Source organism: Pleurodeles waltl, chromosome 3_1 (assembly GCF_031143425.1).
Source record: "Pleurodeles waltl isolate 20211129_DDA chromosome 3_1, aPleWal1.hap1.20221129, whole genome shotgun sequence".
Taxonomy (NCBI): domain Eukaryota; kingdom Metazoa; phylum Chordata; class Amphibia; order Caudata; family Salamandridae; genus Pleurodeles; species Pleurodeles waltl.
The window spans coordinates 188,848,577-188,863,013 of record NC_090440.1 but is presented as its reverse complement, the minus strand read 5'-3'; the positions used below and the strand labels follow the sequence as shown (position 1 = coordinate 188,863,013).

At 46.9% G+C, this 14,437-nt stretch overlaps 1 protein-coding gene across 3 annotated transcripts in view; it reads right to left on the bottom strand.

Annotated features, from left to right (window-relative positions):
* Nucleotides 1-14,437, bottom strand: part of PPCDC (phosphopantothenoylcysteine decarboxylase) — a 356,777-nt gene that overhangs the window by 136,390 nt on the left and 205,950 nt on the right. For 2 of the 3 annotated variants that reach the window (XM_069222153.1, XM_069222152.1), the window contains exons 3-4: nucleotides 13,010-13,105; nucleotides 7,018-7,146 (exon numbers count right to left, since the gene is read on the bottom strand). In XM_069222153.1, the coding sequence (XP_069078254.1) occupies nucleotides 7,018-7,146; nucleotides 13,010-13,105 (225 nt within the window). The remainder of the gene's footprint in view (nucleotides 1-7,017; nucleotides 7,147-13,009; nucleotides 13,106-14,437) is intronic. The other variant, XM_069222154.1, reaches the window with a different exon arrangement.

Sequence of the window (14,437 nt, the reverse complement as noted above, 5' to 3'; positions counted from 1 at the left end):
TGATCTAGAACAGCAGGGGGAGGAGGCGGTTGGCCAGGAGTTTAGCTAACATTTTGTTATTGACGTTGATCATGGACGACGGACGATATGAATCACAACAATTGGAGTGTTTATCAAGATTTAGTATTGTGACAATGACTGCCTCGCAAAGCGACGGCCGGCCCATACCAGCCACCAGGAAGTTCTCATTCACAGCCAAGAGGCGGGGTCAGGAGAGCAGCATACTCCTTGTAAAAAGAAGTAGTGAGGCTGTCAAGGCCCGGAGTCTTGTCCCTGGGGAGGCTTTGTATCACCTGGGTGACCTCTTCTACTGTGAAAGGGGCATCCAGGTATAAGTAGTGGGCAGGGTTTGGCCATACCAGTTGTATCATGTCCAGGTAGACAGCAAGAGCCTCTCCTTCAAGCACGATCGCTGTGCTGTACAGCTGGGAGAAGAACAATGTCATGGTCTGCAATAGGGCTTCAGGGTTCATATGGCTAATGTGCTTGTCGTCGACCAGCTCCACCACACAGGTGGAGGGCCAGGGTTTTCCGAGCAGAGCTGCCATTGTCTTCCCAGGGTGATCACTATTGCTGTAGCGCTGCGCTATCGCTTTGCTCTGTTTTGCAATGAAGGTATCCGGTTTCTCTCTGCGCCTCCTCATCATAGGTCAGGAGTTTCTCCCTAATGCCCGCAAGGACTGTGGATTGTGTGTTGTGTAGATGGCAAGCTTGGGGGCTCGTATGTCCCCCTTCTACAGAAGTGAGTTGGATACGTATCGCTTTGAAAATACCAGATTGTTTCATTATGCAGACACCGCGGATTACAACTTTAAAAGCCTCCCACAGCATTGCCGGGGACTCCTCGTCGTGGGTGTTAGGTGCCAGCCGTCAGGTAAAGGAGTGTAGGGTAGCCAGCAGGGTGGGGTTCCGTTTTAATAGAACTAAAGCACGGTCGGAGAGAGTGTGGGGCAGATGCACCACAGTCGTGGCACAGGTGAGGTCATTGCGGGTGAGCAAGGAGTAGTCGATTCTGGACCACGTTCCATGCTTTGACATAATGCAAGTGCCCTCCGCGCAGTTAACGTGCTTCAGCCGCCAGACATCAGCGAGGCGCGCATGAGTTTGTGGAATTGGGCAGCTGTGCTGGGAAGGGGTGGCCTGGAGGTGCTAGAGTGATCTATAGTGTGATCTATTAACATCGCCTCCCCAGATAATGGTGCCAGCGATCATGGTGGCAGTTAGGCACCACATCTCTGCACAGAAATCTGGGCTGTCAGTATTTGGGTCATATGTGGAAATTAGGATGATTGGGTGCGCGTGCAGAGAACCAGCTACTTTAACGTAACGCACCTCCATATCACACAGTGTCTTTCGCATGAATAGCAGATCCTCGATGGTAGCTGGAGAACAGGGACAGGTAGGCTTCAGCAATCCACCCAGCCTGCAGGCGGGGCAGTTGTGGGGATTAAGTAGAGTTCTTGTAGGAAGCATTTATCAATGCAATGCCTATGAAGGTAGGTGTGGACCAGTCTGGCTTTCCACAGGTTATTCATGCAGCGGATATTCCATGTCAGGCAACGTGTGGCAGTCAGCCCGTAGATAGAGAGGGAATGCTGGCATATTAGGAAAGGTTGCAGAGCCACCTGGATATCCGTGGACGCAATGGAATGGTGTAGAGCCTCACCAGCTGTGAGTCGAGGAAGTTAAAAACAGCAAACAACACAACATTGCTACCCATCTCAACCCTCAAAAACGGTTGGGAGACCCAATCACACCGTCCTCACAAGAACAGTCCCACCAACTTGCGAGATACAATGGCAAACATTGTGTGATGTGATAAAGAGCCAGGCGAACTGCCCAGTTAAAGACAACTGGGTGCTTGACAAACAGCATATGAGTACCCAATGGGGAATGGAGGTGGAGCACAGTATGTGTTCAACAATGGATGAGCGTCATACCATGAGATGAGCTGATAGTGGCAGCAGGGGGTTCATCATGATAGTTGGCACCAGAGAAACTTAAGGGGCAGGAAATGGGAGCAGAGTGTCCACAAGGGTGCAGGGTCTCGCGAGGGCCTCTTAGACATTACCACTAAGATGTCCATCACTGTGGGAGGCAGGTAAGGCTTGAAGGCTAGCCCTAGAGTCGGTTAGGTTGTGGGAGAACTTCAGCACAGCCTTAGGATCAATAAAATGAGGCTTACCACAGTGCTGAATTTGTAGTTTGGACGGATACAGTAGCGTGTAAGGTATGTCAGCTTTCTGGAGCAGGTGTATTGCAAGGAGAAACGCATGTCAGGCTACTTGCACAGCACCGTTTTGCGGTCTCTATAGCTAAGCAATCTTGCTAAGATTAGTCTTGCCGGTGCACCTTGAGAAGGACGGGGCCCAAGTGAGCGATGGGCTCTCACCACGACAAAGACCGCCAAAGGCGCGTCTTCAAACAGCGACTGCAGCATTCATTCCACATAGTCCTTCATATTGTCGATTGCAGTGGATTCTGGTACGCCGACGATGTGGAGATAATTATGACTGGAGCGCACTATAAGGTCTTCGTTCATCTATTTTATGACTTCAAAAATCTTATCCACGCAGAGGTGCTCCCAAACACTGTCCGTGTGTCCTCCATAGCAGAGGTACAGATCTCTGGGTGATCAAGGCTGTTGTCATGCTTGTCAACCTTCTCCTTGATGCAGTCAATGTGGCAGGTGAATAGGTCGATTTTGGTGTCAATGGAGAGAAGACTGTTCTTTACGTCCACCAGCAGCTGCCTGATATCTGGATCTTGAACAATCGCAGTTTGGGACACCCCAGAACAGGGGCATCATCCATTTCATGGTCCGTATGCCACATTTTGGTACTTTCCTTTGAACACCAACTTGGATTTATGACCCTCCAGCTTCCCGATGGCATGCCGTCTGAGGAAAGGGTTGCAGATTCGGGGTCTCTGTCCACAGATCTCACACTCCAGGAGGTGCAGGCAGGGGAACTGCTTGGGTATGTCACTAGTGGACCAACTAATGTAGGAATGGGGGCATCCAGTCGCTCCTCAGCACCCTGGCGAATGTCAGTGGATGGGCAAGGGGTGACATGGTCTCTCAGTGTCTTCTCTGGGCACCGCCTCACCCCAGAGTCAAGTAGGAGCCGGTTGTGGGGGCACAAGCAGGCCACATCAGCTGGAAGAGGGAGGAAAAGGGGGTGCCTGTAGGCAATTACCTCAGCAGGCAAGGGTGGTGACTGCTCTCAGGGCCCCCTACACCCTGCACCCACCATGTTGTTGCGCTGTCAGGGTGCCTCGAAGATGGTGTCAGCTGTAGGGTTTTCACTGTGGCATTCTGCGTCTCCTGGCGGCCGCGCAGCTCACCCCTCCTCCCTCACCTCAGACCTGTAGCACTCAATGTTGGGTGGTCTGGTGGGCCCAGCGATCCAACGGCAGTTGCGGGCCCCCAGCCAGACCAGGAGTGGCCCCGTTATGTTCCCTTCTGGTGGCAATTACGGGCTGCGACAGACTGGCCTCAAACACTCTATCGGGCCCCCAGTTTGTGGCAGCTCTGATGCGAGAAGCAAAGTGTGCGGGCTCACCACGCTGCCAGCAATCGGCGGCCTGTGGCTTCAAAGTCCATCCGATGTCAGCGGGGGCCCGCCAGCAGCCCCTCCGTGAAGTAAGCAGCCATCGCTTTAAACTGCAAGGCGTACTCCCAGATCAGCTGCCCTGCAGTGCTGGTCTCTCCTTGCTAGTCGCAGCGGCTGTGGATGGTGACCGCAGCAGTGTGGTCTCGGTGCAGGTGGCTACTGTGCCCAATGTGAGAGCTACTGCGTGAGAGTAACCGACTTGCCAGGGGGAAATCCCAGCCAAGCTGCACGGTAGGCAGCGGCCAATATTCGCTGATTACTGAGCTCCAGTTGGGATCTCCACCCCAATGGTAACATCTGTTGCTCCTCCAAGAAGGGCTTGTCAGCAGCCCCACTGCGTGATGTCTGGCACTCTGATACCACAGGTATTTTGTGGATTGCTCAGTCAACCGGCAGTGCCTCACTTGTCAGGCTGGAGAAAGCTAATTTAAAGAGGCAGCTGTATTTACAAGTTCTGGTGCAGAATCTACATTCTCACCAAAAAGCCTGAAACAGCATATATATATATATAACAATGGTACAATACCGTGGTGTGGATCCAGGTATGGTGCCTGATCACAACACTGGTGCCTGTGGTGGGATTTACTCAGTTGGCAGTTGGCCGTGTCCAGGCTGGGCCCTCAAGATATATTTTTCTGCCTCCTGTCCATCCAGGATTGTATGAGTGAAGGTGTGCCTGAATTTTTCAGGGATGGTTAGCAAATTTTCAATTGCCATATTCCAAAGTGCATTGTGTAATGCTCTACCAGACAAACCGCATTCAGAGACATTACAGTCAAATCAGCAAAAGAAATGACACTCTTCCCTAATGTTTCAAGACATTTCAATTATCTATTGGGTAGCCCACTAAGGAATGAATTGGGGTTTATCTTTCTAGAAGAAGCATGAACTGCTAAGGTCTCTGAGTGAGGTGCTGAGTCTAAAAAGCCAGATCGCTAGAGGCGGGCCTATGTTACTGAGTAACTTACAGGGGGAGTTGATTGAGACTTACAAAAAGTCACTATCAAGTTTTGTGTCATGGCCTTGGTTAAATGTATTAAGGGCTATGAGGTAGCTGGCTGAGGCTGCAAAGTTTGTCAGCTAGTTTGCCTTAGTCTCTATAGTAGGCAGTTGTAGGTCCAACTCTGCTGCTGATACGGGGGATATTACTGCAAAAGAGGCACGCTCATCAGTGGGAGATCTGAGTAGGGAATCAAACTCTGCCTCTGGGAACATATTTAGCCAATTCTAAATATAGGACTGCACCACTGCAATGAGGGAGAGCAAACTGCCCACCTATTAATCGTCATCTTTGTCATTCAGAACATTTTGGAGTACTTGGATAGCATCAGAATCCGATCTGTACTAGGCTGCCTGTATCACAATAATACTGGCGTCAAGACAGAGGCTGGGGATCATCCAAAGCGGAGGGTTGCACCTTGGTAATCTCATGGCGAGACATAGGCCTGGGGCAGGCCAATGTCGGCTCCAGGTAAGAAATGGGCACTGGCACCAGATCTGGAATATGGACTCCCGGAGCTCGGACCAGAGCGGTGAGATTCGACAAGACATTCGGCGCAGGAGTGCAGGCCTGGCCTGGAGCTGTTAAGGGGCTGAAATTGCCTTGAAAAATTGCAGCATGGTGTATCAATAGGCCTGATCTAATAGGGGGTTGACAACAGCCCAGGGGACTCGTGGAGCCCTGGGACCAGCCTCAAAAGAGGCCTGAATTGTGACAACGGCAGCAGAGTTAGGTTATTAGTGTGAGGAGCACGTTACTTCTCCCTGGAACAGGAGTGTTAAGAAGGGGGACAAACCCCACTTGGACTTCTTGCGCCTGTCTCTTGGCTTCATCTGACTTATGGAAGAAGCACTAGGACCTGTAGTGTGAGTGAACTTGAGACTTGGGAGCAGGAGCAGATTCGCAGTTTGGAGCACAACATAACTCGCCTTTTGTGTTTAGTGACAGATAGTTTCACTTAAATCTGAGCATATATCATATAACTTGGAGACGTCTCTAGACACCACAGGCAGATATCATGTGGATCCATCACTAACATTTGCTTCCTTCATTCACAACACAGGTAGAAGTTTGTGGTTTTTAGATGGGTGATGCATTTTCCTAGCACACAGTTTTCTTGTCGAAAACCACAATTTTGACACTGGTGAAAACTAACAAAAATTTGGAGCAGAGGTCTCTATCAATGTTGATAGGCGAGGAAAGAAAATAACTGACATTAGCACAGAGGCATGGCGCCTATATTCGGTTCCACGTCGTCACCTCCAAACACAAAGTGAGGTTGCAGTGAAGTCTGATGCAGCCACCTGCTGGCGCACAGGAGCAGTTGCTAACAAAAAGTTACAGAACCAAGGGCCAGATGTATCAAAGGGTTTTACCCATTTTGTGTCTATGAGAAAATTTCTTCATACATATGGCCCCAAGTCTTGTGCCTAGGGAAATTCAAAAGGTGAAGAATCTGCAGTTAGAAGTATTCACCGACCCCCGCAGACGACGCCCGCAACCTCGGCTTCATCTTGGACCCCCTTCTCACCATGACCAAGCAAGTCAACGCCGTGTCCTCCGCCTGCTTCCTCACCCTCCGCATGCTCCGCAAGATCTTCCGCTGGATCCCCGCCGACACCAGAAAAACCGTGACCCACGCCCTCGTCACGAGCCGCCTGGACTACGGCAACACCCTCTACGCTGGGACCACCGCCAAACTCCAAAATTGCCTGCAACGCATTCAAAACGCCTCAGCCCGCCTCATCCTCGACGTACCCCGCAACAGCCACATCTCCGCACACCTGAGACACCTGCATTGGCTCCCAGTCAGCAAAAGGATCACCTTCCGACTTCTCACCCACGCACACAAAGCCCTCCACGACAAGGGACCGGAATACCTCAACAGACGCCTCAACTTCTACGTCCCCACCCGCCCCCTCCGCTCCTCTGGCCTCGCACTCGCCGCCGTCCCTCACATCCGACGCTCCACGGCGGGTGGGAGATCTTTCTCCTTCCTGGCGGCCAAGACCTGGAACTCCCTCCCCACCAGCCCCAGGACCACCCAGGACCACTCCGCTTTCCAGAGACTCCTAAAGACCTGGCTGTTCGAGCAGCGATAACCACCCCCTTTGTCCCTAGCGCCTTGAGACCCGCACGGGTGAATAGCGCGCTTTATAAATGCTAATGATTTGATTTGATTTGATTCATCAGAAATTGATAGAGTCTATACGTGGCATCCAGAACTGGACTCTAGTTTAGAGTCTATGATGGAATTAGGATAAAATATTTTATGATTGCTTTTTATTATTTGCCTGATGAGTAAGAGGGCATAGTGTATTTCAATGAGATGTGGATAAGTGTAGCGAAGCACACATTTTTTAACTTTACCTTCCAGAAGTCCCAGGTCAAGATGCCACTCACCAGTAAGTTGTCACAGAAGCCGTTGGCTATTTTCGCCAGTGTATTTGCATCAAGAGGGGCAATAACCATCACATCTGCCCATCGTCTTAACTCAATGTGCAGTACTGGGTCAGATTTCTGCTTCCACATCTGTACACAAATATAAAAGTGTCATTTGACAAGTTCAGCAAAACTGTATAGTGAACAAACACATATAAAGCTCTGATATGCATACAAAAGTTACACTGAAAGAAATCAAGCTCAAGGCGCTATTCACCTTGGGACTCCACATATTGGGAAGGCAGGTCTCTAACAGCTACAGTACCCCTAAAGATCCTCAAATAAATTCACTCAACACCAAAAGTTTTCCCTCTCTGAACAATCTACAGGCTCTGAACGAAAAAGTGGAAACAGTAGCAGATATCATCATTCTTGTCACTCCTCCTTTAAAACTAGAGTATTTTGAAAGTATCAAAGAAGCAATGAATCTAAGTATGTTTGTTGGGACGATAAGTCTTCTGCATGTATCTGAAGGATGTGCTTTCCCTGCCTTATGGTGAACTACAGGCAAGTCACTTAAAAGTTTCTGAATGGTTTCTGGATCCCTACCTCAGTGAACATGACAAACATGTATGTCCACTGAGGATCTCTTTGTTTACATGGGCTGAGACCCTAGAACGTAGCTCTGAGGTTGAGGGGGCATGCAGAGTGCACCCCCATTTTGCAGAGAGTGGCTACTGCCCTCTCTACCAAGGTGGCGGTAGACTGACAGTGGTGGCAGCAATAAATCTATAGTCAGGGATACTTGTATCCTTGTACCCTTCGTGGAGGGGCTACCAGGCACCCTCCTGATCAAGTCTGTGCAGTCTTCTTTGCCTGTGGTCCTGTTGCCTTTGTCTACCTGGGATGTACGTTTGAAAGCCAGTAGGTTCTGTAGGGGAGAATGATGAGGTGAGCCATTGTGTGTTTAATGTGAGCAGAGCTGTTCTACTTGACATTCCAGCTCCCCCGTGCCTCTCCCTATTCGTTGGAGAAGCTTGGTGGGCTGGGGCAGACACTTGCTTCTACCTGTGTTTAGCTGCCCTAACTCTGATAGGAGGGACGATAGTCAGTGCCTCCTGGTCTGGAGTTAGTTAAAATTGCTCTCTGGAGAACAGCCTGGGCTGATACCAACAGCTTGTCCTGAAGCCCAGTAACTCATCCTATACATGTCTTATACACGCAGTAAGGATGACACAGATAGGCCTCATGATTGGAGGGGCTCCCAGGATTCAAAGGTAGCAGACCCTCTGAATGAGCAGCCTATCAATCAGAGGTGCAAAAGGTATGGCCAGAGTGGTCAGAGGTTGTTCAAGATTGGTCTTCGGTTCTAACAAACATCTATAGAAGCCAGCTGTGGCCCCGCGGTGTAAAGGCAAAGAAGCTTGCTCACCATGGCTGAACTTGAGAGTTTTCTCTGTGATGGATGGATTCTGCTGTGAAAGGATTTGCCAGCTGCGAAAGAGCAAAAGGATCAATCAGCAACCTGAATGCCGATGCAGAGGACCAGCTGTTTGTGGGGCTTGTCACATCAGCTTGGAAGACAAGGAAATTGCAAATAGCTGCTCAAGATATGGAAGCTTGCAGCACATCAATAGAGGGAGACGGGGAAGCTTGATTCCACCAAGCCTTTCAAGGTGAGGTCACTTCTGCCCAGACCCCTCCCCTGTGCTGTTGGAGACTTGGACACTTAAAGTTACAATCTGTAGCTGTGGTACATGCCCCATACCTTTCTCTTTGTGACACATGGAGGTACCAGCTAATAACCTCGTACAGCTAGCCAGTGGCTACTGGTCTAGTGGGACTCCAGTAAACAGTGCCAAGACATCAGGCACCTGTGATCAGATCCCTGACGCCACTAGAGCAGTGTCCTTGCTACGGATGGGAGGCCACTTCCGTTCTTTGGGTGGTGGGTTCTGGGCTGATCTGAAATGTTTGACTTCACATCATATGCTGAAACTACACCATTGCCATACAAGGATTGGCATCCTGGCTCTAGCAAATGAGAGCAACCCTGAACAACATGGTCTGTAATATCCAATGCTAATTGTGTGTCTACATGCTAACTGTGTTTGTATAGTGCTTAGTGTCTAGGTGCTATAATACTGTTTGGAGTCAGAACTCTGGTCCAGAGGATGTAGAGATGTCTGGTTTTCACTGTTTATCCAAGTTTTATGTGTAGTATATTTCTCTTATGTGTATTAAAGTACTTTTCTTTTTTGGAAGTAAAGCAGTGAGTGGACATTGATATTATTAACTGGTACAGTGGTACTCTAGTACAGGGTACCCTGCATTCTGAATGTCTATACCAACCTCACCTCCTTGAGTAAGCCTTGGACTGCTCTGCCTCGCTAACCTGAGAGAGTCAAGTGCAGGAGAGGAGTACCTGGTTATCCAGTTTTGGGTCCACTAGTACTGAGGCCCTGGGACACCAGTGGATGACACTCCAGTTGATGCGATTAGAGTGGGGTAGCCCGAGTGCTCTGGTGCCCAGGAAACCGGGTCTAGCCATGTTATCCAACAACAGAAGCAGCCCAGAATAGAACAAATAAAAAGACTAGTGTTTGGTGGTTCCACACTCTCACACTATTCTACTAAGGAAAAAAGCATAAAAGGAAGAGAAGTTAAGAGGAACAGGCAAATTAAAGAGGGAAAGTTGAGGGAAATAGACACAGACATGAGAGAAATGAAACACAGAATAAAATAGACCAGGGGAATGGGAGAAGTTAAGTGGGATAAGCAAATGAATGAGAAAAGGTAAGGAGGACAAAAATGTATTAAGCACAGAAAAAGGGGAAAGATGAAGGGGTTGGGGAAAAATAAGATTGTAGAAGGGAAATTTGAGGAACTTGAAAAAAAGGGAGACTGAGAGATTATAAAATTAAAGGCAGGAGAAGGTAGCTTGGCAGAGACAAAATAAGACAAATGGGGAGAACCATGGCTGGCAGAAACACAATAACAGAGGAGCGAGGGAAAGAGGGCAACGTCGGGGTACGTAAAAAATGTATGAAAAAAATATAGCAAAGTGAGAAGGGAAGTTAAGGGAAACAACAGATGCAAAGAAAGGGAACAAACAAAAAAGTTGGGGGAAACAAACTAATAACAGGAGAAGAAGAGATTGAGGAGAACAGCAGAACAAGAGAGAAAAAATGTTTGGAAAAAGAGATGAACGATGGGAAACAAAAAGAGAAAGATAGAAGAAACAAAATGAACAGGAAGAAGGACAGCAGTGAGAGGAAACAGACAATGGAAGGGGAAAGATATACTGAGAAAGACATATGGAGGAAGAGGGGTACGTTTGGGAAAATCAAAGGTGTGCGGATAAGAGAAACAAACAAAAGAAGGGGAAAAGGAGAGTGAAGGTGATCGAGTGGATGTAGGTATAGTGTTTGTGTGATAAACTCACAACCTGAAGAAAAGTATGAGGCCACATGAACAAAAATACAGCAGGCTGATATTTTGATTGTCAGAAAGAGATTTGCTGACTAAAACGCACGAAACTAGATCATGTTTTAAAAGGCAAGAGGAGAGTCACCCGGGGAGGTGAAAACAGTTATAAGGTAATGAAAAATGAAGTAAGAGGGGTGTGGGTATGAATATTTCAAGGGAAAGGAAGAGAAAGCAAGAAATGTTTATGTTTCGAATAAGAATATGAGAAGAGGGTCAAAAGCAGGAGTGGCTCCTCTGCCAGGAAGGAGGAGTGCCCCCCCCCCCCATCCCTCCACCCACCAGGCCGGCAGCAGCAGCAAACCTTTTACCAAAAAACGATAATAAACTATGCTTATTATCGTTTTTTGGTCGAACTCCCCATCACCGCGCATGTATGCTTGGCAGGCCTTCTCAGGCCAGCCAAACACACATGCACAGCAGGCTCTCTCCAGCCCGGTATTGTGTTGCCGGGCTGGAGAGGGCAGGCACAGGCTCCCAGTCTGCCTGGGAGCAGCCAATCCTAAGGCTTCTCTGAGCAGCATCAGGATTGGCCGTAGGGCAGGCTGGGAGCCTCTGCCTGCAGCCTGTCTGCAGGAGAGGAGCAGCGCAGTGGTACGAGGGCGGCAGCACAGGAAAGTTTTATTAAATCCTTCAGAGCGCCGCCCCGCCTCTATTTAGCACCGCAAGCTGGTTGAAAAAAGAAATGAGAAAGCGCTTTGCACAGAAGGGAGAGTGGCACTGTAGTGCCTCCATCCCAAGAATGTAAATGGAGAAGATCAGAGGAAGGAGAAGTAGGGAAACTGTTAGGGTCTGAGTGGGGCTGCTGGGTATGGGGGTCTCCTTCAGTCAATGTAATGAAATGTGATTACAACGGGACATAAAATGCATACATCAAGTTGACACCAACGATGCCATTGTCATGATAAAGTAAACATTCCAAAAACCCGATAGAGAAATAAGTGTAATTTCTGTATTCGACATTTTAGAATTGTAATCAGGGTGACAGATCAACAAATGTAACAAGCCTTCCATCTGTTTCACAGAGGGAACTACCCTACCATGACCTGTTTCTGGAGGAGACCATCAATATCTGCCCCCCACACAACCATATGGTTACCTGTACTAGCTGGGTATTCGGACTAGAACACACCATTACATGGGAGTTGGTTCCAAACTGATTCTCATGATTCAGAATGGGGGAATAGGGTGGGCTGGGGGAGTTATTTATCTATATTTGAATTGTACTTTGATACTTGTTCTATCCACTGTATCTTTCCGTTGCACGGCTCATGTACGTAAGGGAAGATCTAATAAAGTTTGTGTTAGAAAAAGATCAGGGTGACAGATCAGCAGACAAACGCCAAAGCAGGGGTTAGTGAGAATAGGTAAAGAAAGGGAAGGGCAGAAGGGAATGGGAGGCTTGTGGAGATACGAAGAATGGATTGTAAGGGAGACAAAAGAATGAGAGTCTGGGCATGACAGGCAGAGAGACTAAAAAAAAGTAGATGGGAAGTAAGTGTAATTTATGAGAATCCTGAGCAAAGAATAGATTGAAGCTTTTCACAAAAGCAGAGTAAGGGAAGAAAATAAGATCTGGGGAGACAGACCTGAGCAAGACTGAGAAAGAGAGATAGAAGGAGAAGGAGGGAGAGATGCGTATTATGAAGCTGGACACTGCTTCTGATCTTACCATTTACATGGATTATTTTAATGGAAACGTGTCATTATGATTGCTCAGAGCTAGGTGTAATATTGCAACTGATTAAGCTCAATGCCTTCAGGTCTTTTGGAGGCACTGACATAACCAACAGTTTCTCGATTGTCAGACACATTAGTATGTCACTGGTGAAGTCAAATAAGCACATACATAAACTAAGTTTAGAAAAGTGCCAAATTCTGCAGGCATTCGATAGAAAGGTAATAGGACAATCAGTATCTTCAATATTTGGCATGGTCTCACTGCTGACCACATTTATCTAAAAATTCTTGTTGTTTTCTCATGAAGACTTTAAGGCCATTTTGCACAGTATTTTCTAAGTCATCTTAATTCCTGCCACATATTTTGGCCAGTAGGCCTCAAATCGGACTCAACATGTCTCCCCAGCAACCGGTCAGTCTGCTTGCCCTGTCCCACTTACTAAGGTCTTTTTCACCTTTTCAATGCATTAAGGTCTATGAAGCAAGTGGGGACCCATTTACATTCAATTTCCACATTGGTTACATCGGACAGAATTCATAAATGGACTATCTCTAAGTAGATTTCAAGCTAACATATAACTTAAAGAATGTGACTCAAAACACTGAGCAAAACTAAGTGACAATATAGAACACACAATTTCTTAGACTGCACGAGAAATAAAGCATAAATGCTCACGTTCATAAAGGTCTGCATTAAGCCTTATACACCCATATTTATTAAATCGTACACTCATTCCTTTCAGTGCATAGACAATGACTTTGGTAACAAGCATTAAGTGCTGTGAACTATCACTGTCACATATACAAAACAATTCTGTACACGTGACAAGTCGTGTGAAGTACTGACCTGCCACTCATCAGTGTCACTATACAAAGGCACCAAAATATCCTCGGATCTGTAGAAATGTTTAGCGTGCTCAGTGGTCACCACTCGGACTTCAACCTTTCAAAGTTAGTTAGGAGGGAATAAGAATAATGAACCATCAGTGTCTAATCGAGGAAGCAGTGCAATTTTTGTCACTCCAAGGTTTACATAATTTCAAAAAACCAATTGCTTCTATTACATGTCAGCTCCAGACATTTACAAGAATTTAACAAGCTCTGGCCATGTTGTAAACGTAAAAGTTCAAGAACTTTTGCACACATTCACTGCCACTATTGCCATCTATATTTACTCACTTTGGAGAGGACCGTTGTACGGTGTTTTTGGACAATTGGAGGAAAATGCACAGAAAGCAACACGCATTGGCAAAGCCAACCAGTGTTCCAAACTGCTGTGATAAATTGTTAAATAAAAAAAAAACTTCTGAATAACCGTGCCGAGCAATGCTTGTAATACAATTTTAGATTTAAAAAGGCATGCAATTATAACAGAATAATATGAGTGCTTCCTTGTTGGCAGCTAACTTAAAATAGGTGTAGACACCCTGTTTAGTTGTAATGCACATTGCACGAAAATACGACTATTACAATCTTAAAGAGGCGGTACTCAAACCTTTAAACTACTGTAGCTTGAAGACATAATTTAACGCAAAAAAAAAATTGACAAAAATGCTATAGGATGGACAATGCAAAGAAAAGGCACTGGCAAAGTAAATTATTGTCATGTTAACCTTCGCACTGAAGTGCATTGCTGTTTCGGTCAATACGCAGGGTATCAGGGGAAATTCCATCACTCGATGCAAGAAGTCTATGGCTAAAGTGGGCTGACCGATTTCAACATGGGGAATGCTGTGGTGGGTGGAAGCAAAATGTGAATGACAGTTGACCAGAATCAGTTTATTTACAAAGCAAGACGTTTACCAGAAAAGGTTTCTTAGCGTTGCTTAGAGAGCTTATTGGCAGTTATTTACTGATTGAAAATAGTGTTTTCTAAGACCCTTGTAAACTGGTAATGGAAGTCTTACTACGGAGGGCAAAAGGTGTTCCATGTTGTTATTGAAGAAAGCTCTACATCTATAACTGGCGATACGACACCTTTAAACTTGCAGAACAAATTACTGATCGGATCTCAGGATACTAGACAGCTTATGCCACCGAAATCGTTTGGCCAGGAAGCGCATAAACTGCTATTTGCATAACAGTCATGGTCTTCAAGCTAATTCGGATATGAACTGGAAGCACATACAACTCTCTTCTGGCTTCTTTTCCTGAGTCATGCTTCTTCCAGCTGTAAATAAGATGCACAGCTGCATTTGAGACAAGCGGCAACCAGACTGGCTTTTTCTTAGGTGCTGCCCACAAAACAGAATTGCCAATTCTAGAATGAATAATG